Raw genomic sequence first — 27,425 nt, 5'->3', positions numbered from 1 at the left:
AAGGAAAATTACCCAAATATAAGAGACAAGAGAAGAAGCTTCTCATTTGGCTTCTGCTTTTACTGTCTCACCTGGCTTCAGCAAATCCATTGTTCATTCCTGCCATTGAATTATTGGCATACATTCCTCTTCAAGTCTTTATTTGTTCTAGGAAGGAAGGTTTCAGGTATTTTTTTTTTCAGTTTATTTAGAGTAGCCCTTCCTAGCTTAGTGTAACCTCTTCAACCACATAATGCTACTCTAATCTTTCATTTATTCCAAACATGCTGCATAATTAGTAGAGCTAATAAAACTTTCTAAGCATCACAGAGACAAAGATGGCTGAGTTGCAGGCTGGCTTCCCATATAGATCTTAGTGTAGCGGCAGAAGACGTGGAACAAGGGTTTAGCACCAAAGAATCATCAATAAGGAAACGAAGGCATTCAAAACACACAGAGGGAGGTACTCAGAAGTTCAGAGTAAGCTCTCTACAGGAGGTAATAAAGCTGAATCATGAGAAACACCTGAATTCAATCCAACAGGTAATAAGAATGTGTGAAAGCAAATTACACAGGGCTGCCAAGTGAGGTTTCTACTTTATATGGACATACCTGCCGGCTGTGTCAAAAATACATAATAATGGATACGATAGCAGAATCTTATGAAATAGCTTTATTAAAATCTGCAGTTGAGAGATAGGAAAAAAAAAACACTTACTGGGATTGTGCAAAGAAGAGATAACACACCAATAAATTAGGCATCACAACACTAGCTGCTACAATGGAGTTAGGTATATGGCTGTAAATCCAGTCTAACTTCTAGATGTTCTAATTAGATGGTCTACAAAACATGGAAAACTGTGATGAGTCATTTCTCCAAACTGTTCACTGACTCCAAGAGGTAGAGGCCAATCTTGAGTTGTCTTCTGAACATCTGAAAGTATTACGTTGATGAAGATGGAAGAGCATGGATTGAGAACTTGCAGTGCTCTCAATTTTGTGACAATACTCCATGCTCCCATGACTGGAAGGCACCGGGGACCTCACAAACATGTATTTCGCTGGCATTCCCAATGTACATTTCTTTATAATGAAACTGAACTTCACTATGCAAGTAGAGCTAGGTGACTTTAAAAATGACACCTGGGTTCCATTTCTGAGGTAGAGACGGTGAACTGACCTGTGAAATCACTGAATTTGAGTTTTCCCTAAGATCCTCTAAAGATGTCTAGGAGGTTACTAGACAGTTGCAACTCAGAGAAGTTGGTGCTGAAGGGAAAATGTTAGGACTTAGTAGAAAGTTAGCAGCTACAACAGTGAGAGTCTATTAAATCACCCAATCAGAGTATGCAGAACAGTGGTTCCTAATCTTCTTATGCTGCAGTTTTAATCCAGTTCCTTATGTTGTGGTGACCCCCACCCATAAAATTATTTTCTTTGCTACTTCATAACTGTAATTTTGTTACTGTTATGAATCATAATGTAAACACCCATGTTTCTGATGGTCTATGGTGACCCCTGTGAAAAAAATGTTTGACCCCCCAGAGGGGTACAAACCGCAGGTTAAAAACTGCAGATGTCAAGTAAATGGAGATAAGAATCTTACAGACATTTAGGGGACCAGGGAAGGTTATTTGGTAAAAAGAGATAAGGACCAACGGCCAAAAGCTTGGACACCATGTAGCCACATGATGTCTTTCCATAACCTGGAGTTTGTTTCTCCTTAAGACTTCATCCCCATCTGTCATCTCACTCTAAGAATTTTTGTCAGGGCAGATCATGTTACTGCCGTCTGCTCAACAGCCATCATGCTATGCCTCTGAACTTCATTTTGATGCATGACCTTTTTCACTAGATGTGTGCCTTCAAGTAGCTTGAAGCTTGTGTGACTGCATGTGACTGCCGGAGGCAGACAGGGAGAGGTGCAAAGTCATGAGCACCAAGGAAGCTATTCCAAATGCGGCAAGGAGCTGAGGAAGATTAAAAAAATAAATATTAAAAAAAAAATCCCCTGGGTTGCACCATCGAGAAGTGTCAGTTTGTTCATGCAGAAGAAATGACATTGAAAGACAGAGGAATTTGAATGGTATCACTCATAACAACTAGAAAGTATCCAATGCTCATTATATATGAAGCTTAGGTTCAAACATTTCACACAAGTATAACCCATGCAATTTATTTAATACTGAACTTGATAATTTTTATGTCAACTTTACACAAACTAGAGTCATTTCGGAAGAAGGAATCTTAATTAAGAAAATGCCTCCATGAGACTGGCTTGTAGGCAAGTCCGTAAAGTATGGTATTTTATTGATTGATGATTGATGTGGGCAGTACCATTTTTGGGCTGGTGTTCTTTGATAGTATAAGAAGGCAGGCTGAGGAAGCCAGAAGGAAAAGGCCAGTAAGCTGCACCCTGCTATGGCTTCTAATTCAGTTCTTGACTCCAGGTTCCTGCCTTGAATCCCTGCCCTAACTTCTCTCAGTGACGGACTATGTTACGCAACTGTAAGATGAAACAAACCCTTCCCTCCCCAAGTTGCTTTAAGTCATGGTGTTTTATCACAGCAATAGAAACCCTAAATAGGACTCATTCTCCATAGTGCTCATTTCTCCATTCTATGGTCAATGAAGTAGGGTCACAGAAGGACGGTCAAGGACACAGGCATAGAAAATGGGGTTGCAGGTAAACACAGGAACAGGAGTAGAAGGTTGGGAGATTAATGTTGAGACATTCCTTTATTGCTCATTATGAGCTGTATGAGGCAAGACAAGGTTTGGTTTTCACAAAAAGCTAGTTTGCATGTGTCTTGGAATAAATTTGGGTTTGAAGACTAGTGTTCAATGACAATTGATGAGCATGTTCAATGACAATCTCATCCATTCAATAATAAATTAATTAAATGGTTTATAGGTTTAGGGATGGCTCTTCCCAAGGATAAGAGCAGCAAGACAGATATAGCATTATCAATCTAGACCAACCCTCCAACAGACTATAAAGTTTGATTTTCTGCCTGTTGAGTCATTTGCAGTGGTTTTCAGCCTGTGGGTCGTGACTCCCTGGGAGTCCAATAACCCTTTCATAGGAATCACATAGATCATTGGAAAACACAGGTATTTACATTACAATTCAAAACAGTAGCAAAATTACAGTTATGAAGTAGCAATGAAAATAATTTTATTGTTGGTGACAACAGCAAAAGGAACTGCTTTAAAGTGTCAGAGCTTTAGGAAAGTTGAGACCCACTAATTTAGAGAGACAGAGACAGAGAAAGAGACACAGAGAGAAAGAACAGGAACACAGCTACTTCTATATGCATGTGAATGAAGAAACCTTCCTATTTCTGTCAAGATCTCTTTGGATACTTGTGGTTTGCAACCTCTCTGAGAAGCTGCATCAGACTCTGCACAGCTCACGTCACATAGACTGATCATTTGCAGACACTTCAGTTTGCATACCCACCTGACATCTCAGAAACACAGTCACTAACTGCCTACAGTGTTGGCAGTTCAATCCTATAGAGTCTTCACATAACCTCAGCTCACGTTAGACTGAAATATCATGAAAGGCATAAGCACCTGTAGCTTAGTGAAGTCAGCTCACAGAGGCATGAAAAAGAAATGACATTGGTCCCCAGGTTCATCTGGCTTGGTAAGTGATGATGAAAAACATTACTTTCTTTCTGTTTCTCCTGTTGCTAAGGTTCTGTGATCATCACCTTTCCTATTCAGACCTAAGAAAGTTGTGTGTGGAGTGGAAACCTGTGCACATAGTGCTATGAAGAAGTCCTAAAGGCTGCTTTCTCTGGAATAGTACTGTGTGCCCCATGTTCTGCTCTGTGTGCGCACTTTTTATGTAATACCTTTAACAATGCTAATAATGAGGCTGTCCCTAGTTTACAATGAAAAAGGTCAGAGAGCTTAAGTAATTTAAATAATTTGTTCAAGGCTACAAGGCAAGCAAGCATTCAACCTGCTGTAGTGTGGTTCTAAACTGGTATTTTTAGTGAGTACACCATGTAAGGAGCGTGACTTATTCATTATTTTTGAAACTGAAATAATACAGCTTACAATAGAATGAGATGGAATGGCAGGTAAATTGATTCCTTAACATCTACTTGTCTCATTTCTTTTGTTTTTCTCATGGCTTTCTGCCTCACCCACTGCAGCACTTAACAAAGACCAAGCTGAATTGTCAATCTGATGACATCTTATATCCACATGGCATCCAAAGTCAGAATCAAGAAAAATAGACAAATGTAATTACCAGGTAGAGAAATCATAGTGATTGTCACATTTTGTAGTCTACAACACACACCATTTTAAGGACACAAAACCTATCTGGCTCATGGCTCATTTCTCTGTGCATTAATAATGCATTTAGAAGTTTGACTTAGTAGACAGATTGACAAAGCTGAATGAAGCCATAGAACTTTTTAGAAACTTTATGTCTAGAACATGCCTCCATTGAACCCAACCTATCCATATTGGGCCATTCTGCTTCTTGTGCTCAGAAGGATAACGTTTGCCCTTTGGGTCATGTGTGAGTTCTCTGCCTCTCCACCTGTATTCACACAGGTGTTTCTGAAGAAGGTTCTTCATTATGCCTTCACTTGCCACTGTGTATCCTTTCACATTGTCATTTATTTATGAAAGCTTTCCCTAGACTGCTCAGTCATAAACGTTCATAACCACGTCTGAGTTCTAGAACTTGCAACCTCCTTAATATCTTCTGTCATTCTGTTTTGTACTCATGGTCGTTTTTACACATCTTGTTTCCTCCTGTATAGTCATCTTATGGAGTGAATACTATATCTATCTGTATTGCCTACATCAAATCTAACACTGTGTTTCCTAACTGCTGAGCACTCACTAATTGCCGTTACACGTGCTTAAATATTTTGCGAATTTTATTCTCAAGGAAACCTTTAGAAGAAAATAGAATCTAGATATGTAAAAAAATATAATGAAGACACCTCGTGTAGAAATAAAAGAACCTAACACCATTGAAAGGTCATGGAAAAATAAAACCCATATTCATGGTTAACCCAAATTTTACTGCCAATGGTGTCCAAATATTCCTCTAGGCAGAGCTCAGCACTGAAATTTTCTTAAACATTCAAGGTACATATGATAAACATTAAGAGCTCCAAAGTTAATTATAAGCTAAAAGGACATGAGTTTTCTGAAGTATTATAAGACACTTGGTTAATTTACTATTCCTGCTCTTTCTGAAAGGATTAAATATTATTAGGAAAAATAACAGCTTCCATTTTCATTACATTTTTTCTTTTCTTTCTGTGTGTATGCATATTTGTCTGTCTCTCTGTTCATAGAGGTCAGAAGAGGGTGTCAGATCCATTGGAATATAGGGAGTCTGAGTTGCCTGGTGTGGTAGCTGGGATCTGAATGCTGGTCCCCTGATAGAGCAGTAAGCACTCTTAATTACTGGCCTTCTCTCCCACCCCTGAAGCTTCCAACTTAGTGAAGAAGAACATACGCTAATTTTGTGTACTGTACCAAATGATTATCCTCAATCTTATTGTCATAAAGTCAATGTTGCCCACATTAGTCTTATGTATGTTTTTCCCTGGGTTCCCCAGCCTCCTGCTCTATGATGTGCATCCCAGATCATTCACTGCACCATGACTGAGTTTGACTAAATTGTGTTCCCATGCCCCAGAACTTCACACATGCTCATAATAGAAATACAGTCTTTAGACCAGTGATTCAGTTATAATGAGGTTATTAGAGTGACTAGGCTGGCTGGTTTCCTTAGAACAAGATTCAAGCATCATTATAGGAAAAAGCAACTTACACAGAGACATCAAGGACATGCCCACCCAAAGGCCATGTGAGGAGGCAGATAAAAACAGCCATCTGTAAGCCAAGGAGAGAGGTATGGAAAGACTCTGCCCTCACTGTCTGCACAGGGAACAAGAACAAACAAACAACATCCCTGAAAATCCCTAATCTTGATTTTCTGACTTCAGAACTGTGAGAAAACAAATTCCTGTTGTTGAATCTACTCCAGTCTATTGTATTTTTTTTTTTTTGGCAGCCCCAACAAACTACTATATTACACTTACACTTGAAGGACTGTGACTATAACTGCCTATTAAAAAATATCGATTGGAGGAAAGTCTAGTAACCTTGAAATCATTCCGCCTTTTTAGTTAGTGTGTCTTAATATCCAGACAGAGCACTCCTTAATAAACACTACTGTTTTGTACTAACTCTATGAAATACATGCAGCCACCATCACAATTGTGTATTCATCTTTTGTATATATATATTTATTTCACTATATTTACTCTACACTGGATGGAAGACATAAATGTAGCTAGAGTTTTCCTGCCTTGCCCACAGTCAGGACAAATCTTTGTCTCCCACCAGTCCCACAGCCACTCAGACCCAACCAAGTAAACACAGAGACTTATATTGCTTCAAACTGTATGGCTGTGGCAGGCTTCTTAGTAACTGTTCTTATAGCTTAAATTAATCAATTTCTACAAATTTATACCCTGCCATGTGGCTTGTCCCTTACTGGAACTTTACATCTTCCTTGTCCTGGCGGCTGCTGCAGGCTGTCTCCTGCCTTCCTGTTCTTTTATTTCTCCTCTCTGTTAGTCCCGCCTATACTTCCTGCCTAGCCACGGCCAATCAGGTTTATTCATTGACCAATCAGAGCAACTTGACATACAGACCATACCCCAGCACAGCCAAGTGAAGACCATCTCAGACACCTGCTTGTGGTCCTAATCATCCTCTATGCGGACCTGCTGGGTAAAGCCACTAGGAACCCAAGAACGGGCTCCCACAGGACATACAGAACATCCCACAGTAAATAAATTGTGTATATCTTATGTCAGTTCTGTATTCAGAGACAAACTACTGGGGTAAGTTTTCACAGCTATTTTGTATTTATTTATTGTATTTACTTGTGTATGTGTGTTTGTGTGTACATGAACGCATATTTATGCATGAGCACTGCTGTGTACATGACCAGTAGTGTTTGCAGATCAACACTTGGGAGTCAGTTCTCTACTACTACTTTGTGAGATCCACAAGTTGAATTGAGGTCATCAGGCCTGTGTGAAGGAGCCAAGCCTCTATCTCTCTGACCCCATCATACCTACATAACATTATCTGTGTTGATGTGGGATACATTATTGAAATTGTGAAATTTTAAAATATGTTTCCAACAGAAATGTGTAACATCACAGTCAATTTTATTAAATCAGAACAGATTTTTGGCTATAAGGAATAAGAGGACAATCTGAGCACTGACAAACCAGAATGGATGAATGCACAGGATCACATGAAAATGCTTTGCCTCATAACTTAAAGGCTAAACTCCAAAATATAGAAAGACACAAAAAGCACCAATCTACAATCTACAATCTACTCTCTCTTCCCTCCCTCCTTCACCCCTCCCTCCTCTCTCTACATGTGTTTTATTTTATATAACATTTCACTTCTTTCATCTAATTTGAAATTTACTAATTAAGACCCTTTTTATACCTTGACATCAGCTTCCTGATGGTATAAAGACATTTTTAATATTTCATGTGTCTAATATATTATTGCTGAACCTGAGATGTGTGTTAAAATCTGTTAGTATTCTTGAAACACGCTCATATCCTCTGGACCTCTGCGGCATCCCCTGGTCTCTGCCTTTCCTCCTTAAAGTTCTGTAAAGAGCTAGCAATGGAGAAGGAATACTTGGATAAACGTTCATAAAGACAGAACTTTGAAATTCTATACTTTGGCTAGTGAGATATACCTGTTGGTACTCATTATACTGACAAAGTGTTTGATAGGCATGTTTTATTCAAAAGAAGACCCTTACCTCACAAACACAGCTGATGGTTGGGAGAGCTCAGCCACAGGGACCTCAATTATCACAAAAGGATTATCAATATCTGATTTTGAGATATCCAGGTCAACACTACCACATGACTCCACCTGAATGGCAACAATCCCACTATTAACTAATAGTTGGTCATCAACTTTTCCCATGCCTGTTAGTTCTCAGCAGAATAAGGAGCTTCATCTCTGTCTCTCTAAAAAACACCCCAAAATACATTCACACTATAGAAGCCAAATCTTCTTCTATGCCTTAAGTGGTTAATAGTTTACTATAATCCACTTTAAAGATGGAAGATATCTGGCAAAGAAAAGATATGATTACAATACTGTTGTGTTCAGAGCTCATTTCAGATAGTTTCCAATATTCAAATTCATATGTCACATTATTTAAGAGTAACAGATCCTGGATATGTGAATTCATCATTATCTAATATTCTTCCAAAAAGGGAAAAGCTGATTAAGGGTCTAGAGTCATGCTGACTAATTTCTGTGGATTTAACTGATCTCATTTAGGAGTGGGACATATGCATGACTATTTTACTGTTTTTAAAAGAAGGCTATAAAACTGAAGGAAATGTGTTTCTAAGTTCATTGAGGTCCCCATATGCAAAAGTCCACAGTATTATTTGAGCTTTAATTGGATAAGCCTGTCTTTATGGGTCTTTACTTATCACCTGCATAGAGATAGATGTGGATGGACTTTCACTGCTCTGAATGCTTATTTCCATGATGGCATCACACTTAGAGAGTTAATTTTTTATATCAAGTAGAAATCTTGCCCTTTTTTTCAAATTACAAGTATTTTTATTGCCCTTCTTGTGTTTATTACATTTACATATATTTAATTGCAGTTGCTGTTCTTTATGTATTACAATCCTTTAAATTGTATTTTTTTGGAGGAGGGAAATCTTGCCTTTTTAATTCTCCAGCAAGAAGGAAATTCTGCAACTTGCCCTACTCAACTCTCGTTTCCTTACAAAGGACCCTGAAGTATTTTATGATTAGCTTTAGTGGTTAGAGCCTATATTCAGTCTTAAAAGAATTCTAATGAAAAGAAAACTTCTATTAAAATATTTTACTAGTTTCATTTGACCATATTACTGGAAGGGAAAAATCCCTAATGGTTAAACCTTTTAAAGCTAATCTGCTCTAACACATTTGAAAGCTGATGGGCCATTTGCATTCTAGCATGCAAAGTATTTTCTTTCTCTTTCCTTATATTCTTTCTTTTTATTACACCTTGCTTAAGCTTTTGAAAATGAGATAACCAAGTGATATTCCCAAGAGTTTTCCAAAAAGTTAAAAAACAGATTTCTGTATTCAGAGTATTAGAAAAATAAGCAAAAAAGTGAGGAGTGTGTATATTTGTGGGCATAGTGAAACAACACTTAGGCATAGTGAAACAACACTTAGGCATACTGAATCATGAATTTCCTGAGAAATGAATACACAAATGTGTGTTCTGTGGGGGTAGCAAAGTGGCAAATAGCTAGAAGCCAGTCCTGTGTGATGTGAAATCCCACCCTCGCCTCCTACAGTATAGTGAACATAACAGTTATTTCATCTCTACTGGCTGGTATGTCTTCATCTGTTAAATCGTGATATTAAATCAAGAATAATCAATATGGCATTAGCAGAGTATGTATCGAGTGAAGCCACGTGGTGCATATTTCAGCACACAATTACAAAGGCCATCAGTGAAATGCCTAGAAGGAAACTGTTTCCTAGTTCAGAGAAGATTTCCCAGATTCCTTGGGCAGAGTGTTTGATTTCTGGCTGGGAACTCTCTTCTTGACACTAAACTGAATATTCAGACAAAATATGAAACTCTTAAGATATGAATATCTATATTCATGAGCTAATTATTCCATGCGGAGACTTTGTTAAGAACTTGAGAAACTCGGTCTTATAAAGCTCCTGGCTGTCCATGTTTTATAGAAGACAGTTTTATAATTATCAAAAACGAGATGCACTTTTATCTTCTTTCATGTCTCAAAAGCCACAGCCACAGGAACTGGAATATGTCATACATCCCAGGGAACTCTATTTCTTTATCATAAATTGAGTGGTGATAATTCAGGCCCACTATAGTGATAACTAGAATCATTATCTCAAGCAATGATCATGAAATGCCTTCAAGTCCTCAGTGGTGTTACCATTGTGCTACCATTCAGAGCTAGAATTATTTATAAAAGTCTCATGAAGGCATTCACCTCTAATGCCATCATCATCTGACCCCACGGAACATAACATTGACTAGCATGGAGAAACAGATGGCACGGGAGCTTACCCTAACCCACCTTTCCTTGAGGATTGTACTTGCTGCTAAAAATAATAATGTGGGGGTCATAGAAAGTGAGATACAGTCCCAGAGAGAGGAACTTCATGGGGTGGCACTAAAGAAGGGCAAAAAGACCTCATCTTTTCTGAAGCTTTTTCTGAGACAGTCCCTGCTCTGCACTGTTAGTCAGTAGATGGTCAAAAACGTTGATGGAAACCAGCTCCACTGTGACTGAGGGAAAGGCTTTCAAAGGCGCAGAGAAAAGCCCAAGTTCCAGCAGCACTCCGTAATTTCTCTCCTCTTAGAAAGACATTGTATGAATCTCCGTGAATAACACAACAAGCTCCTTTAAATATAGCAGCGCAGAAGGGGAGCCTCTAAATGGATTAGCTGTCTAACATCTTTATGACGTGAAAGGGAAAAGGGTACTCTTCCAGGCCAATTAGATCGGCACTGCAAATGTGCAGCAATTGCAGCAAGAAGGGGGGAGAAGCAGTAACAGAATTGTCCTATAAATAATCCACTGAACTATAGCATGTGCCATATTAAGAAGTGCCCAGTCTTCTTAATTCTGGAATAGTGTGCTTTGAATTGTAATTGTTTTATAGCTTTTGCAACAACTTGGGGGCATCAAGCATGATCTGGTTGGTCAGTAAACATATTTGATCACCAGTCAAAACACAGAAACATCATCAGATATTGAAAACTGACAGAGATGAACAGTCACAAGCTTTTATTTTAGAAACACAAGTCCCAGGAGCTAGAAGAAACACTCTTAGGCCCATGCAGTGGTCCTAGGAGACAGTAAAGTCATGAAAATTTGAGTGCCACCCTTTGCAAAGGATCTACAAATGCTAGTCTCTGTTGAATTTCATGGTGATGTCTACAAGATTTTGCCATTGTTTGCATTTCAAAACATCTTCTTGAAGAGTAGTTCAACTACTGCAGCAAAGGACCCTGAGTCTACTCAGCAGAAAGTGTAGTTGAGTACAGAGATCTCAGTGGAGAGGTGCCACTCTTTTTTACAACAGAGGAAGTACAGGTTAGGACAGAGAAACAAATCCATGCCCTGATAATGATGTAGTGACTTAAAGGAGTCTAGTGACAAGAGTATCTCATTTAACACTAAAGATAGTGTGACTTTGCAATTTCCCTTTTTACTATAAAGAGAAAGCATATATATATATATATATATATATATATATATATATATATATATATATATATATATATTTACAAATCTGCTTGAGGGGATGCCAGCATGTGTTTGACTCCATTTTGCTTGTGTGTTTTCTGACAATCAGATTTCTGTATTTCCTTTAGGTATCAGGACTTAAAAGTTTCCAAAGGATGGAAATGCAAGTGTAATCTGCTTTTCTTGTCTGCAGTGACATCTGGTCAATTATAGGTTCCACATAGCCTCTAGCAGTGCCACAGCACTGGCTGTTTGTTCACAGAGCGTGAGCAAGGCACATTTCCTAGAAGCAGTAGTAACTCTCTAAATCCTTAGAATTAGAGGAAAAGTTGGTTGAACAAGAAAGAATGATGGCTCTGTGAGAATTTAGTCAGCTCAATTTGAAAACCAACAACAGAGAAAAATGAAACCAAGCCTAAACAAAACCACAAAAGACAAATTCTATCTGTGATGAATTATTTCTTCTTTAAAATTCATGTCTAATGATGCTTAGTTTGGAAAAAGGCAAAATTTCCAAAACTTGTTGAAATAGACAGGAGCATTGTGTTACTTATAAAGAATAATATAATATAATAATGCTAATCTTGTAGAAAGTAGCGGCCAAATTCCAAAAGTCACTTTTCTTTGTTTTACAGAATTAATGTTCTATCTCAGTGGAAAGATATAGGAAAATATATTTTGACAAAGTGACTCAGTAGATAAAGGATAAGACTGAGTTTCAAAAGAAAAAACTATTCATTTGATACCAAGTAGTGACAGGACTAAAAAAAGTGCTAGCAATGGACTTGCTATATCACACAGGGAAAAGGGAATCAGAGCAAATGTGACATGGTCTGTTATGACCGTGTATAGTGATGTGTGCAGTAAGCAATGAACTGATGTCTGCAAAGCTCATTCAACACATTTCATGTGTGTGTATGTAGGTAAGTTTATGTGAAGTTGTACCTGTATAGGTGAGTATTCATGCACATTTGTGCATGCACATGCCCAGGCAAGAGAACAACCCTAGCCATTGTTCTTCAGGTGCCATTCATGTCATTTGTCTATTTACGTGTTTTGAGACAAAGTATCTTATTGGCCTGGAGTCCATCAAGTGGATTGACCAACAGGCCTTAGGGACATGTTTTCTGACTCCTTAGCTCTGGAATTGTGAGCAATACCACTATATATATCCTGCATTTCTGATGTGTGTCCTGGGAATTGAACTCAGGCCCTCCTGCTTGCCAGGCAAGCATTTTGTCAACTTAAGTATCACACCAGCTCTTTGATTCTTCTGATGATAGTTCTTTTATAAAGACTGAAGGAGAATGTACATTGACATTTTATTTTACTTGAAAACAATACATAGTAAACACTTTCTGTGCCACGTTTGTAGCAGGACTCTGTAGAACTATGTTAGCAGCTTAGGAAGTTCAGTTTTCACATAAAATGTTTTCAAATACAGTCTTTAATATTCTTAAGATTGATTACCTACAAGTTCATGTTTATGTTGTTGCTTATATTAATGACCATCTGCATATTTTTGCAGTTATATCTTGACAGAAAGTGCCTGGAATGCCTCTCTATAAAGGTGCATTTTGATGGCTGAAGAGAAAGGATAAAATTTTAAAACAATAATCTCAAACGATTTTTTAATGCAATGAGCTGCCTTAGCTTGGATGACTCAGATACTACATGACTAAAGCTACATTTTTCAGAGCTTGACCATGTCTGTAGTGGGACAAACCTGGCTCTATAATCTGTAGTTGGTCTATGAATTGGTGTTCCAGATAATCATCACTGATGTTCAGACAGATATTTTATGAATCAGCTACTTATTTGCCTGCCCAGCTAATTAAACTCTCCAATGAAGGTCACTCATATACACTGGGGAGTGGGAATCATCTCAATCAGATGCTTACTCCCTTCTACTTCCTTTTCAGAAGTGTCCAAAGCACCCTCTTTCTTTCTTGTCCCCGGAAACCCACTGCCCTCCACTTTCTTTCTCACAAAACTCAAATGTAATTGTTGACACATTATAGAACTTTAGTAAGTTATTCTCAAATGAATTAATGAGTACCTGTAGCTCATAACAATTTTCTTTAGAAAAATCTTGAAACATTTTGAATGTTTTGTTGAAATGGCTTTAACCATAACATGAAGTTTTCAAGTATTATTAAAAATATGATTGACAGGTCTTCCCTCAAAAACAGAATTCACAAACAATTTCTCATTTTCTTTACATTGACTCAATTCACTTATGGATTTATGATTGACAGGTCTTCCTTCAAAAACACAATTCACAAACAGTTTCTTATTTTCTTTACATTGATTCAATTCACTTATGAATTTATGTGTACCATTCAATCAATTTACATGACATTATACTTTTATATATCAACTTATATCTTAATTCTATTTAACAATGTATATTATAAATTATTTATATCATCACAGTAGACTTTTTCTTTCCAGAACCGAATAATCTCTCAGTGTATAACATAAACAACACATTTTTTAGCTATAGCTTTAGAATTAGAAGACAGGTAGGAGATGAGTAAGAAGAATTTGAATTTTTAAAAATAAAATAAAATATAAGATAAATAAAATCTATTACATTGAAGTTGGATAAAACAAACAAACAAACAGAAGGAAAAGAGCATAAGAGAAAGCACAAGAATTAGAGAGCCACACATTCGCACACTCAGGAATCCCATGAAGACACTGAACTGAAAGCCATAATATGTATGCATAGGACCTGGAACAGACCAGTACTGGCCCTGTATATGCTGATTCAGTCTCTGTGAGTTTATACGATATTTGCTCATGTTGGCTTAGAAGGCCTTGTTTTCTTGGTGTCCTCCATCCACTCTGGCTTTTTAAAAAATTAATTAAATGTTTTTTCAATTATTTTATGGGATAGTAGAATAAGTGACCCCCCCCCCAATTCTGCCAGGGAGCTGCTCTATCTTATAAACACCTTCAGTGATGTAGCTGGATACAAGATTAACTAACAAAAAAACCTTCCCGATAGGAAAGGACTGCAAGGCAGAGAGATGAGCCAACCTGGAGTCTGCCTGAGGGCCTAGCTAAAGAGGCTGTCAAAGGTCCTAATTGTGCCTAACCAATGAAGGGAGAGCATGCAATGTCACCAGGTCTGGAGGTAGCCTGGGTGCTGGGAGGAGGGTATATAAGGCTCTCCCCTTTGCTGAATAAAGGAGTCTGCTGTTTGCCTTTTACCTGTCTATGCCATTGACACCATACCTTCTCACCCCGCCCCCCTCAGGGAGCCATTAGGAGCCAGCAACACAATCCTCCTATATACAAATGATAAATGGGCTGAGAAAAGAAATCAAGGAAACAACACCCTTTACAATAGCCACAGATAATATAAAATGCCTTGGGGTAACTCTAACCACACAAATGAAAGACCTGTATGTAAAGAACTTCAAGTGTTTGAAGAAAGAAATTGGAGAAGATAACAGAAGATGGAAAGATCTCCTATAGTCATGTATTGGTAGGATTAGCATAGCAAATATGGCAATCTTTCCATTTTTGTACACGCTTTCCATTTTGTACAGGCCTTTTCTTCTTCCTCTTATACATGATGATGAATCTGGATTTTGCAAAATTAAAACTTCAAAGTGTTCAAGAGGTTTTATGTTTCTTACTACTTAAGCAATTTTAAGGTTACGTGCAAAAAGCCAAAGTAAAGTTGAGAAAGAAAAGACAAAACTTTCCTTTTCAAGTTTCGCTCTAGAAAATAAAGCTCTGCCTCAAGTTTTCTACTCCTCTGGCAATCAATGTAGAGCTATGCTAAAATAGGACTTTGTCCAGTGATTTGGGAATTGCTCAGGATGGAAGGAGAGGGCAGTAGAGTCCAGATCAGAGTAACATGCATACATAGACCCCGCAGGACAAAGTGCTTTGTTTTCATGTCAGTCCTCATTTTCTGAGCAATCACTTCAGGCAAGACACTTACTTGCTTTTAATGTAGAAATACCAATGATGATTCAAGACAAAGTATGCTCAGTCCCAGGTGAGTGATTACAGCCTGTAATTGCCAAGAGTGTGCTGGAATCTTAATGGTACAGGTAGCATTACTCTTAGACGAAGTGCTACATAGTTTGATGCACTGCTTCTATGTGGGAGACTTTGGGGGTACTGGATGGGAGAGTGTGTGTGCTCTGTATAAGGAGCCTGTAAAGGGGAAACTAGGACATGGGCCTTATCAGCCTCTAAGCATGGTTATGTAATTTATTAATCAAGTAAAACCTTCAGGATTGTTGTGCGGCTTGCTTGACAACATCAGTGACTTAAAAATTTCAAAAGAAATAAACATTTTAATAATAATAATAATATATTATAAACATAACTAGTCGATAAAAAATATTTCCTTAACTGTACATGTTTGTAAACTCCAGCATCATGCCTGCTTTTTTTTTTTTAATGTAGTGTTTAGGTTTGGCTGTGATAGAATGTCAAGAGTATGTCAGGGTATGAAATTCACCAGATGACTAATTTCCAAGAAATTATTCTTAAATTCTGTTTCCCATCATGTGTCAGAAGCAAATGAGGTGAGGTGGATAAGAGTTATTTGACTTAACATTGTTGTCCATAAGCCAAATGAGCCTCCAAAGGCATTACAGTGAATTAAGAAAACAATATTTTTAAAAATTACTTTTTACGTTCATGTGTAGGTATGTGTGTGTTAGTACATGGATATGTGTGTGTATGAGAGAGTACAGTTGCCTAAGAAGACCAGAAGAGGGCATGGGGACCTCTGGAACTGGAGGAACATGTGATAAAAATTCAATATGCTTTGCAATAGCATTGAGGGAGTACTTGCTCTACCCACTAGGATGGAGTCTGGCCTCAGTGAGGAAGATGGTGTGAACTTCTTAGCCAGTACAAAAGCAACATGTCCAAACTGCACTAGCTTTCATTGTGATTTTGTGGTTTGCATTGTAGGAACCAGTAAAATTCTCTTTTAGGAAGGTCAAGTTAAGAGAGATCTTGTGCTTTTCAGGCCATAGAGCCTTTTTCTTAACTACTAACATCTTCAGTGAAAGCATCTTCAGATGCTACATTAATAAGCTGGCATAGCTGAGATGTGGTCCAAATAAAACTTCCTCTAAAAATAAAACTCCCCATGGTCTTGATTGGATGTGTGAGCTATTGTTTGCGGACTCTTTTATATTATATGACATAAACACATCAGTAGCAGACACTTTACAAACACATATAAAAGCTTACTTAAAATGTTCTGGGTGACCTTGGGACATATAATGAGACTCTGTCTCAAGAATGTAGCTGTAGCTAAGTAGTAGAAATTGTTGACTTAATTAAATCCCAAACTTCATGTATACACATTTTTGTAACCGTTAAGACAACTGGATGTAAGCAAAATCCACTTTCACCTACTCAAGTGTGGTAATTGTGTCTAGGAAATACACTAACATGACTCACTTATGAGCTAAATTCATTGCTTCAGTGTGGCATAGAGATTTTTATATGAAATAATAATTAATGGATCACCTGTGATTATTCAAATTTTCAAACGGACAGATATCTCAGTGAGAGATGAAAGAACTCTAACAAGAAACCATGAGGTAGTTGAATTTGCTATCCACAGGACATTGTTCTCTTGGGTAAGACTCCCAGAACAGAGTTAAGAGTTTGCTAAGGTAGAAGATTGCTTTCTGGGAATATGACAACTTCTTTTTAAGTGATACATGTTGACATACTGAGTTGACATGCATTATAGTTCAAGGGCTACAATTCCATTTTTATCAGGTTATTAATTTATCCATTTATTTACCAAATACTGAGGATTATTAATATTCTATGTACAAGGGAAAATGACTAATTAGCTTACCTGTTGCAGGTTAAAGTACAGTAGGGAAGATGGACAACATAGTAAAACCATGGGGAAAACTCAGAAACCTATGGCAAGGAGATCTATTCTAGGGGGTGAATGAATTCTAATTCTGCAAATAACTTACTAAATAAATAAACAAATAAAAACTAACCTGTAAGAAAAGACAAGATGACTTAGCTCAGAAAAATGGATTTAAAATGTTTTCATAGAGACAAGTAATGTGCCTGAAATATGAAAGAACAAATAATACAAATTAAGAATTTAAGAACAGCAAAAATGCACAGAGGCCAGAGATCAGGGATGATTCATATAAAGAGGAGATGAGATTAGTCATCAGAAGACTCTGGAATTTTCTGGGACAAAATATGAGTCTTGAAGTTTATCCTAAAAGATATGCAAGTGAATTAATGTTGCTATGCTGGGCTTTGGCACTTGAAGCTCAGCATTAAAAATCCTTCCTGGCCATAACATTGAAAATTGATTAGAACGAGACCAAATTGGATGCCAGAACCTCAGTAAAGAGGCCCAAGGCAGTCAGTTCAGGAGAGAGATGATGCTGACTCAGCTGTAGATGAGACAGTGGCAGTGACAGGATAATCGGAAAATTACCTCAGCCAGAGTCTCAGTGAATGTGAGTCTCCAAGACCACAGTGGAGACCAAGCCTGGCTGAGGTCTGCAAGGATAAAGAATGGACCATATTGACAGACTTGTTGCTGTAGGGATGAGACACAGAAAGGTTTATGTGTGAAATGATGTAGACTAGTCACCATATAAAAAGTTCTGTAGGTTTATCAAATTTCACAATTCATTTGATAAGATTACATATTTTAGTCTTCCCTATTTTTTCCAAAGGAAATATTTAAAAGTCTCTCTTATCAGAAATGTAGTTGATTTCACTGAAATAGTTTATGATACCCAGATCACCGATTTTTTTTTTCTGATAATAAATCAATGGTACATTTTAAAACAAGTCTTTGGTTTATATATTTTCACCTTTTATTAAAGATTAAAGCAAATTTGCATACTAATGAGGTATATTGCTTGTTCATTTTTACACATAAATTTAAACCTTACTGAATACCAGTTAATGCCAGGTATAAGTTGCCTTTAACTGTTTTCAGAGTTTAATCTCTATTTTATTTTCAAATCCTTAAAAAGTTAAAATATATTGATTATCAAATTTATCTACTCAACTTAATTGGTTAAAATATACAATTTATTTTTTTTAAACTGCATGATTGCAGTATTTCTATTCACTCTGTTTTCTCTTTTGAGGTACTCCAGTTGGTTAAAATAAAAATCACTGAAACAGGAATTCCAAGAGGTTAGCACAGGCCTTGAAGAGGTCTGACAACTTCAAGTGAACATGAACACTGAAGGCATCTGAGCACCTGAGCACGTTGATTTCTATCAGTCCTGACAACTTCACTTTTGTCACAAGCTACAGGATTGGAATTTAGGTGATTTCTGATCTTTGACCCAAAAGTTACAGATCTCTTAACTTTTTTCATCTTAGATAAGTAACAAAAGATAAATTTCAGAGTATCAGGAACTGGAGATACCAATGAAAGACAAGCATATTCTCTCTCTCTCTCTCTCTCTCTCTCTCTCTCTCTCTCTCTCTCTCTCTCTCTCCTTATTAAATTGTGTCCATTTATTATTTTTATGGGAATTATGAAGAAAGAGCACAGTGTACTTCTCCATATTTAGGAGCTTAGCAAATAGAGGTGACTTCTGACTTAGTATGCAGTTCTGATCATTTAATGGTGAAAAGAATATTAATTCAAATATGCTTGTCAAATATTCATTTAATGACTACAAATTTGGATTTAGTGTGTAGAATACTACATTCAAAAACCTATTTATGAAATAAATTTATGCTCCGCTGGGCTCCATATCTTGACCTACAACTTTGGAAGAAGAGTTATGCTTTACCAGAGGCCAGGCTGGATCTAGGTCCAGGTAAGACATTGTCAGTTGTCCACTAACACTCCTTAAAATCCTCACAACAACCTCAGACTGTATCCCCTCCCCTGGGCTCCATACTGGAGTGAACAACCTTGGCAGCTTTACCAGAGCCCAAGATGGTCCTATCAACTCTAGGTAACACACCTTCCACAGCTCAGTAAACCCCTTAAAAAACACCCCACATCCCCACACTGCACCCATCCCCTGGGTTCCATATCCTGGTCTACAATTTCAGAAGAAAACTTTGACTTTACTGGAGGACAGGCTGGATCTAGGAACTAATCCAGACTCCCAAACCTGTACAAGAAAATGACATTAAAAATGATTTTATGAAGATGATAGAGGTATTTAAAGAGGAAATGAAAAAAAAATCCCTTAAAGAAATTGAGGAAAAGAGACAAAAAAATTAGATGAAATCTAGAAATCCCTAAAAGAATGCAAAGAAATACAAGAAAAACAAACAAACAAACAAATAAACAGAGGAAGGAAACTGTTCAAGACCTGAAAATGGAAATAGAAGAAATAAAGAAAACACAAACATGGCGAATCCTGGAAATGGAAAATATGGATAAGTGAAAAGGAATTACAGATGCAAGCTTCACTAACAGATTACAAGAGATGGAAAAGAGAATCTCAGGCATTGAAGATATAATAGAGGAAATAGATTCATGGGTCAAAGAAAATGTTAAATCTAAAAAAAATTCCTAAAACAAAACATCAAGAAAATCTGGGTTACTATGAAAAGGCCAAACATAAGAATAATAGGAACAGAAGGAGAAAAAATGCAGCTCAAAAACCTAAAGAATATATGTAACAGAATTATAGAAGCAAAATTTCCCAGCCTAAATAAGAACATGTTTAGAAGGTACAAGAACACTAAATAGATTGGATCAGAAAGGAAAATCCCCATGCCATGTAATAATCAAAACACTAAACATACAGAACAAAGAATGAATATTAAAAGAGGCAGGGGAAAAAAGGCCAAGTAACATATAAAGACAAACCTATTAGAATCACATTCAACTTCTCAACAGAGACTCTAAAATCTAGTAGGGCCTAGACTGATATCTTGAAGACTCTAAGAGACCAATGATGCCAGCCCAGACTACCATGCCCACCAAAACTGTCAGAAGACATGATACTTCATAACAAAGTCAATTTTAAATAATATCTATCCACAAATCTAGCCCTACAGAGGTACTAGAAGAAAAGCTACAACCCCAGGAAGTTAATTACACACATGAAAACACAGGTAATAGTTAGTCTAACACCAGCAAATCCAAAGAAGGGAAACACACACACATACACACACACACACACACACACACACACACACACACACACACACACACTCTCTATCACCAACAGCAACAAAATAAAGGAATTTACAAACATTGATCATTAATATCTCTCAATATTAATGGATTCAATTTTTCAATAAAAAGACACAGGCTAACAAAATGAATACAAAAACAGGATGCATTCTTCTGCTGCATACAAGAAAAACACCTCAAAATCAAAGACAGACATTACCTAGGAATAAACTGTTGGAAAAGATTTTCCAGTCAAATGAACCTAACAAGCAAGTGGGTATAGCTACTATAATATCTAACAAAATAGACTTCCAACCAAAATTAAACAAAAGATACGGAGAAGGACATTTTCTAATGATCAAAGGAAAAATTCACCAAGATGATGTCTCAGTTCTGAACATCTATGCCCCAAATGTAAGGGCACCCACATTTAAAAAAGAAACATTACTAAAGATGAAATCACTCATGGAACCCCATACAATGATAGTGGGAGACTTCAACATCCCACTTTCACCAATGGACAGGTCATCCAGAAAGAAACTAAATAGAGAAATAACAGAAATAACAGACACTATAATTCAAATGGACCTAAGAGACATCTACAGAACATTTCACTCCAACACCAAAGAATATACCTTCTTTCAGCCCCTCATGGAAAGGTCTCTAAAACCAACCATATGCTAAGCCACAAAGTAAGTCTAAACAGATACAAAAAAAAAAAGAAAAAGAAAAAGAAAGAAAGAAAAAGGAAGAATGCCCTCTATCTTATCAGACCACTATGGATTAAATCTGGATTTCAACAACAGAAACAACCGAAAGCCTACAAACTCATGGAAATGAAACTTTTTACTGAGTTAACACTGGGTCAAGGAAGAAATAAAGAAATTAAAGTCTTCCTAGAATTCAATGAAAATGAATGTACAACATACTCAACCTTATGAGACACAATGAAAGCAGTGCTAAGAGGAAAGTTCATAGCATTAAGTGCCTTCATAAAGAATTTGAAGAAATTTTATACTAGCAACTTAACAGAACACTTCAAATCTCTAGAACTAAAAGAAGCAAACCCATCCAAGAGGAGTAGACAGCAGGAAATACTCAAACTAGGTGCTGAAATCAATAAAACAGAAACAAAAAGAACAATATAAAGAATCAATAAAAACAAAATGTTGGTTCTTTGAGAAAGTGAACAAAATAGATTAATCTCTTATCCAAAGTAACTAAAAGGCAGAAAGAGAATACCAAAATTAACAAAATCAGAAACAAAAAGGGGGACATAACAGACTCTGAAGAAATATAGAGAATCATTAGGTCATACTTCAAAAACATGTACTCCACAAAATCAAGACCAGATAAAACATTTAAATAGACCTATAGCCCCTAAGAAAATAGAAGCAGTCATTAAAAGTCTCCCAGCCAAAAAAAAAAAAAGGCCCAGGACCAAATGATTTCAGTACATAGTTCTCCCAGACTTTCAAAGAAGAGCTAATATCAGTACTCCTCAAATCATTCCACAAAATAGAAACAGAAGGAAAATTGCCAAATTCTTTTTATGAGACCACAGTCATCACGATACCCAAGCTACACAAAGAAAGACTCAACAAAGAAAGAGAATTACAGACCAATTTCCCTCATGAACATTGTTTAAAAAATATTCAATAAAATTCTGGCAAACTGAATCCACGAACATATCAAAAAGATGATCCACCATGTTCAAGTAGGCTTCATCCCAGAAATGCAGTGATGGTTAAATATATGAAATCTGTTAATGTAATCCATCATATAAACAAACTGAAAGAAAAAAAAATGATGATCTTATTAGATGCTGGAAAAGCCTTTGAAAAAAATCCAACACCGCTTTATGATAAAAGTATTGGAGAGATCAGGAATACAAGGGATATACCTAAACATAATAAAATCAATATACAGCAAGCTGGTTGCTAACATCAAATTAAATGGACAGAAACTCAAAGCAATTTCACTAAAATCAGGAAAAACAAGGTGTAGCTGGAGTTTTCTCCAGTCCTGCCTGGCCCATGGTCAGGACAAATCTTTCTCACCCACTAGTACCGCAGCTAATTAGACCCAACCGAGTAAACACACAGAGACTTATATTGCTTACAAACTATATGGCCACAGCAGGCTCCTTGTTATCTAGTTCTTATATATTAAATTAACCCATTTCTATTAGTCTATAAGTTGCCATGTGGCTCATGACTTACCGGTATCTTAACATCTGCTTCTCATGATGGCGGCTGGCAGTGTCTCTCTGACTCAGCCTTCCTGTTCCCAGAATTCTCCTCTCTCCTTGTCCCACCTATACTTCCTGACTGGCTATTGGCCAGTGATTTATTTATTAACCAATCAGAGCAACACATTTAACATACAGAACATCCCACAGCAACAAGGTTGTCCATTCTCTTCATACCTGTTCAATATAGTGGTTAAAGTTCTAGCTAGAGCAGTAAGACAACTAAAGGAGATCTAAGGGATACAAATCAGAAAGGAAGAAGTCAAAGTATCATTATTCACAGAGGATATGGTAGTATACATAAGTGAGCGCAAAAACACTGCCAGGGAACTCCTACAGCTGAAAAACACCTTTAGTGAAGTGGCTGAATACAAAACTAACTAATAAAAAGTCAGTGATCCTCCTATATGCAAACAATGAACAGGCTGAGAAAGAAATCAGAGATACAACACCCTTTACAATAGCCTCAAATAATATAAAATATCTTGGTGTAACTCTAACCAAGGGAGTGAAAGAACTATATGACAAGAGCTTCAAGTCTTTGAAGAAAAAATTGGAGAAGATATCAGAAGATGGAAAGATCTCCCATGCTAAAGGATTGGTAAGATTAACTTAGTAAAAGTGGCCATCTTTCCAAAAGCAATCTACAGATTCAAGGCAATCCAAACCAAAATTCCTACATAATTCTTTACAGACCTTGAAAGAACAACACCCAACTTCATATGGAAAAACAAAAAAGCCATGATAGCTAAAGCAATCCTGTACAATAAAAGAAGTTCCTGGGGTATATTACCATCCCTGATCTCAAGCTGTACTGCAGAGCTATAGTAATAAAAACCTAATGTTATTGGTATAAAATCAGACAGGTGGATCAGTGGAATCAAATTGAAGACCCATATATAAATCCACACATCTGTGGACATCCAATTTTTTTAGAAAAAAAGCCAAAATTACACAATGGAAAAAAAGAAAGTATCTTCATCCAATGGTGCTAACATAACTGGATGTTGGCATGTAAAATAATGTAAATAGATCTACACCAATCTCCCTATCCAAAACTCAAGTCCAAGTGGATCAAAGGCCTCAACATAAATCCAGATATATTGTACCTGATAAGAGAGAAAGTGGGAAATAGCCTTGAACAAATTGGCACAGGAGACCACTTCCTGAACAGGACAATAGCACAGACTCTAAGATCAACAGGTAATAAATGGGACCTAATGAAACTAAAAATCTTCTATAGGACAAAGGGCACTGTCAATAAGACAAAATAGCAGCCTACAGAATTGGAAAAGATCTTCACCAACCCCATATCTAAGGTTGATTTTCAAAGTATAGAAAGAACATAAGAAACAAGACATCAACAAACCAAATAATCTAATTAAAAAATAGGGTACAGATCTAAACAGAAAATTTTCAACAGAAGAATCTCAAAAAGCCAAGAAACATTTATAGAAATGATCAACATTCTTAGCCACCAGAAAAATAAATGCAAATCAAAACAACTCTGAGATTCCATCTTACACCAGTCAGAATGGCTAAGAACAAAACCACGAGTGACAGCTCATGCTGGAGAGGATGTGGAGCAAGGGAACACTCCTCCATTTCTGGTGGGAGTGAGAATTTGTTCATCTACTTTGTAAACCAATATGGCAATTTCTAAGAAAACTGGGAAATAGTCTACCACAAGATCCAGCTATACCACTATTGGGTATATACCCAAAGAATCCTCAATCATACCACAAGGACAATTGCTCAACTATGTTTATAGCAGCTTTATTTGTAATAGCCAGAACCTAGAAAAAAACTAGATTTTTTTTCAGTAGAGGAATGGAAAAAGAAAATATGACACATTTACACAATGGAGTATTACTCACCTGTTAAAAACAATGACATCATGAAATTTTAAAGAAATTGATAGAACCAGGAAAAAATCATCCTGAGTGAGGTAACCCAGACTGAGAATGACAAACATGGTATGTACTCACTCATCAGTGGATACTAGCTATAAAATAAAGTATAACTATACTCCACAGACCTAGAGAGACTGGGTAGCAAGGAGGGTTTAAGGTGGGATGCCTAGATCTCCTTGGGAAGGAGAAATAGAAAAGATTTCATGAGTGGACTTGGGACTGGTAAGAATGGGAGCATGAGAGATTATGCTGGAGTGGGTGGAGGGGGACAGTATTGAAAGAGACTACTAGAAAGGCGAGGCATTTCAAGGTCAGATAAAAACCTGCTTCCCTGGATGGCCCTCAAAGAAAGAATGGATAAAGAAAATGTAATATACACAATGGAGTACTACTCAGCAATAAAAAAAAATGATATCATGAAATTTGCAGGCAAATGGATGGAACTAGAAGATATCATCCTGAGTGAGGTAACCCAGACTCAGAAATACAAACATGGTATGTACTCACTCATAAGTGGATACTAAATGTAAAGCAAGGAATAATCAGACTACAATCCACAGCTCCAGAGAAACTAGCTAACAAGGAGGACCCTAAGAGGGATGCATGGATCATCCTGGAAAGGGGAAATAGATGATATCTCCATGAGTAAACTGAGGGTAAGAAGGTGTAATAGAGGGTATTAGATGGGGGATGAGAACATAAGGGAACAGGATGGTCAAATTGGAACAGGGACAGAGTGGAAGGCAATGAAAGAGATACCTTGATAGAGGGAGACATCCTGGGGATAGGGAGAAATATGGGGTTAGGGAAGCTCCTAGGAATCCACAAGGATGACCCCAGCTTAGACTACTAGCAATAGTGGAGAGGGTGCCTAAACTGGCTTACCCCAGTAATCAGATTGGTGAATACCCTAACTGTCATCATAGAACCTTCATCCAGTAACTGATGGAAGCTGATGTGGAGATCCACAGCCAAGTACCAGACTGAGCTCTAGGAGTCCAGTGGAAGAGAAGGAAGACGGATTCTGAGTAAGGGGTATCAAGATCATAATGGGGAAACCTACAGAGACAACCAAACCAAGCTAGTGGGAATCATGAACTGTAGACCAATAGCTGTGGAGTTGCCATGAGACTGTACTAGGCCCTCTGCATAAGTGAGACAGTAGTGTATCTTGGTCTGCTTAATGGGTCCCCTTTAGTAGGATCAGGATCTATCCCTGATGCATGACTTGGCTTTTTGGAGCCCATTACCTATGGTGGGACCTTGCGCAGCCTTGATGCAGGGGGAGGGACATTGACCTGCCTCAACTGAATTACCATGTTTTTCTGACTCCCCATAGGAGACCTTACCTTTTTGGAGGAGGGAATGGGGAGGGAGGTGTTAAGCGGGGAATGCTGGGGGTGGGGAAGAGACGGGGATCTGTGGTTGGTATGTAAAATGAATAAAACATTTCTTAATAAAGAAAAAGTAAACCTGTTTCAAGGGAATATCCCAGGTATCTATCATGGTGTGATCCCAGATAAGACTTCAAGCATTAGGGGATACATAACATGAACTGACTGTTTGATGAGTCAGTGAGAGTGGGAAACCAACCTTTGACCTGCAGTCTGTTCTATCTATGGGATGTGCTGGGGTAAGGGTGGCCTAGAGATTGAGGGAGTGGACAACCAATGACTGGTCTAACCTAAAATCCAAGCCAGGACAGTAAGCCCAACTCTGACACTCTCAGGAGCATCAGAACCCACAGAGATCTAGGATAGAACCGAACAGGACTGGAGGGAAAAAATATAATGCTGCCTAATGATATTCTGCTATACTTATAGATTGGTGCCTAGCCCAGTTATCATCAGAGAAGCTTTATCCAGCAACTGATGGAAACAGATGCTGATCCACAGCCAAACATTAGGCAGACCTAGGGGATTCCTGCAGAAGAGGAGAGGAAGGATTATAGGAGCCAGAGGGGTCAAGGGCACCACCACAAGCAAACACACAGACTCAACTAACCTGGGCTCATAAGGGCTCAGAGAGACGGCACTGAGAGGCACTCTGCATTTATGTTACAGTTGTGTAGCTTGGTTCTCTTGTGCTACTTGTGACAGTCGGAACAGGGGACGTCTCTGACTCTTTTAAGGCTTTTGGGACCCTACTCCTCATACTGTAACTTGATATGCCATGATTTGTTGATGTCATTGGAGACCTGCCCTTTCCTGAAGGGAAATTCAGGAGGAGTGGATTGCGGGTAGGAAGAGATAGGTTGTGGGAGGGCGGGGGAAGGAACTGGGAGGAGAGGAGAGAGGACAAACTGTCATTTAAAATAAATACATAAGGTTTTCAAAAATTAAAAGAGAAACAAATTTATATTAAATGTAGACTATATGTGTATATTTAAGCAACAATTAAGGCCATTACTTTAATTAAAGCTATAAGCTGAATAATTTATGAGTATCTATGTCAGTCTTTGAAAAATTATTTTCGGATTATGCAATATTGAATTTTGTCTGCAAAAGGGCATATCATTAGTTCCTAAATCTGTGTGAAAATCATTCAGCGTTAGTTCAGTGCTTTTGGTATTATTAAATTATTTTATTTCATGTATGTGAATATATGCATATATGGTTCCTAAATCTGTGTGAAGATAATTTACTGCTTCAAAATTGTAAATTATTTTATTTCATTGATTGTTTTAGTGTATATATGTATTCTTTTGTGTGTGTGTGTGTGTGTGTGTGTGTAACCCAAAGGTGGATATGAGGTGTCTTTCAATTGTTCTCCATCTAGTTTGAGAAATGGTC

General features: G+C 37.5%; 1 protein-coding gene across 4 annotated transcripts in view; it reads right to left on the bottom strand.

The window, feature by feature from the left end:
* Xirp2 (xin actin binding repeat containing 2) overlaps positions 1-25,567 on the bottom strand; it is a 143,132-nt gene extending 117,565 nt beyond the window's left edge. The window contains exon 1 of one of the 4 annotated variants that reach the window (XM_076569589.1): positions 25,519-25,567. In XM_076569589.1, the coding sequence (XP_076425704.1) occupies positions 25,519-25,557 (39 nt within the window). In that variant the 5' untranslated portion in view covers positions 25,558-25,567. Of the gene's footprint in view, positions 1-71; positions 143-22,691 lie in introns of those variants that run through there. The other 3 variants (XM_042275401.2, XM_042275400.2, XM_076569591.1) reach the window with 3 other exon arrangements.
* Between the last annotated feature and the right edge of the window lie 1,858 nt (positions 25,568-27,425).

The sequence above is a fragment of the Peromyscus maniculatus genome, chromosome 4 (assembly GCF_049852395.1).
Source record: "Peromyscus maniculatus bairdii isolate BWxNUB_F1_BW_parent chromosome 4, HU_Pman_BW_mat_3.1, whole genome shotgun sequence".
In the NCBI taxonomy this organism is placed as follows: domain Eukaryota; kingdom Metazoa; phylum Chordata; class Mammalia; order Rodentia; family Cricetidae; genus Peromyscus; species Peromyscus maniculatus.
This window is presented reverse-complemented; position numbering and strand designations above follow the sequence as displayed.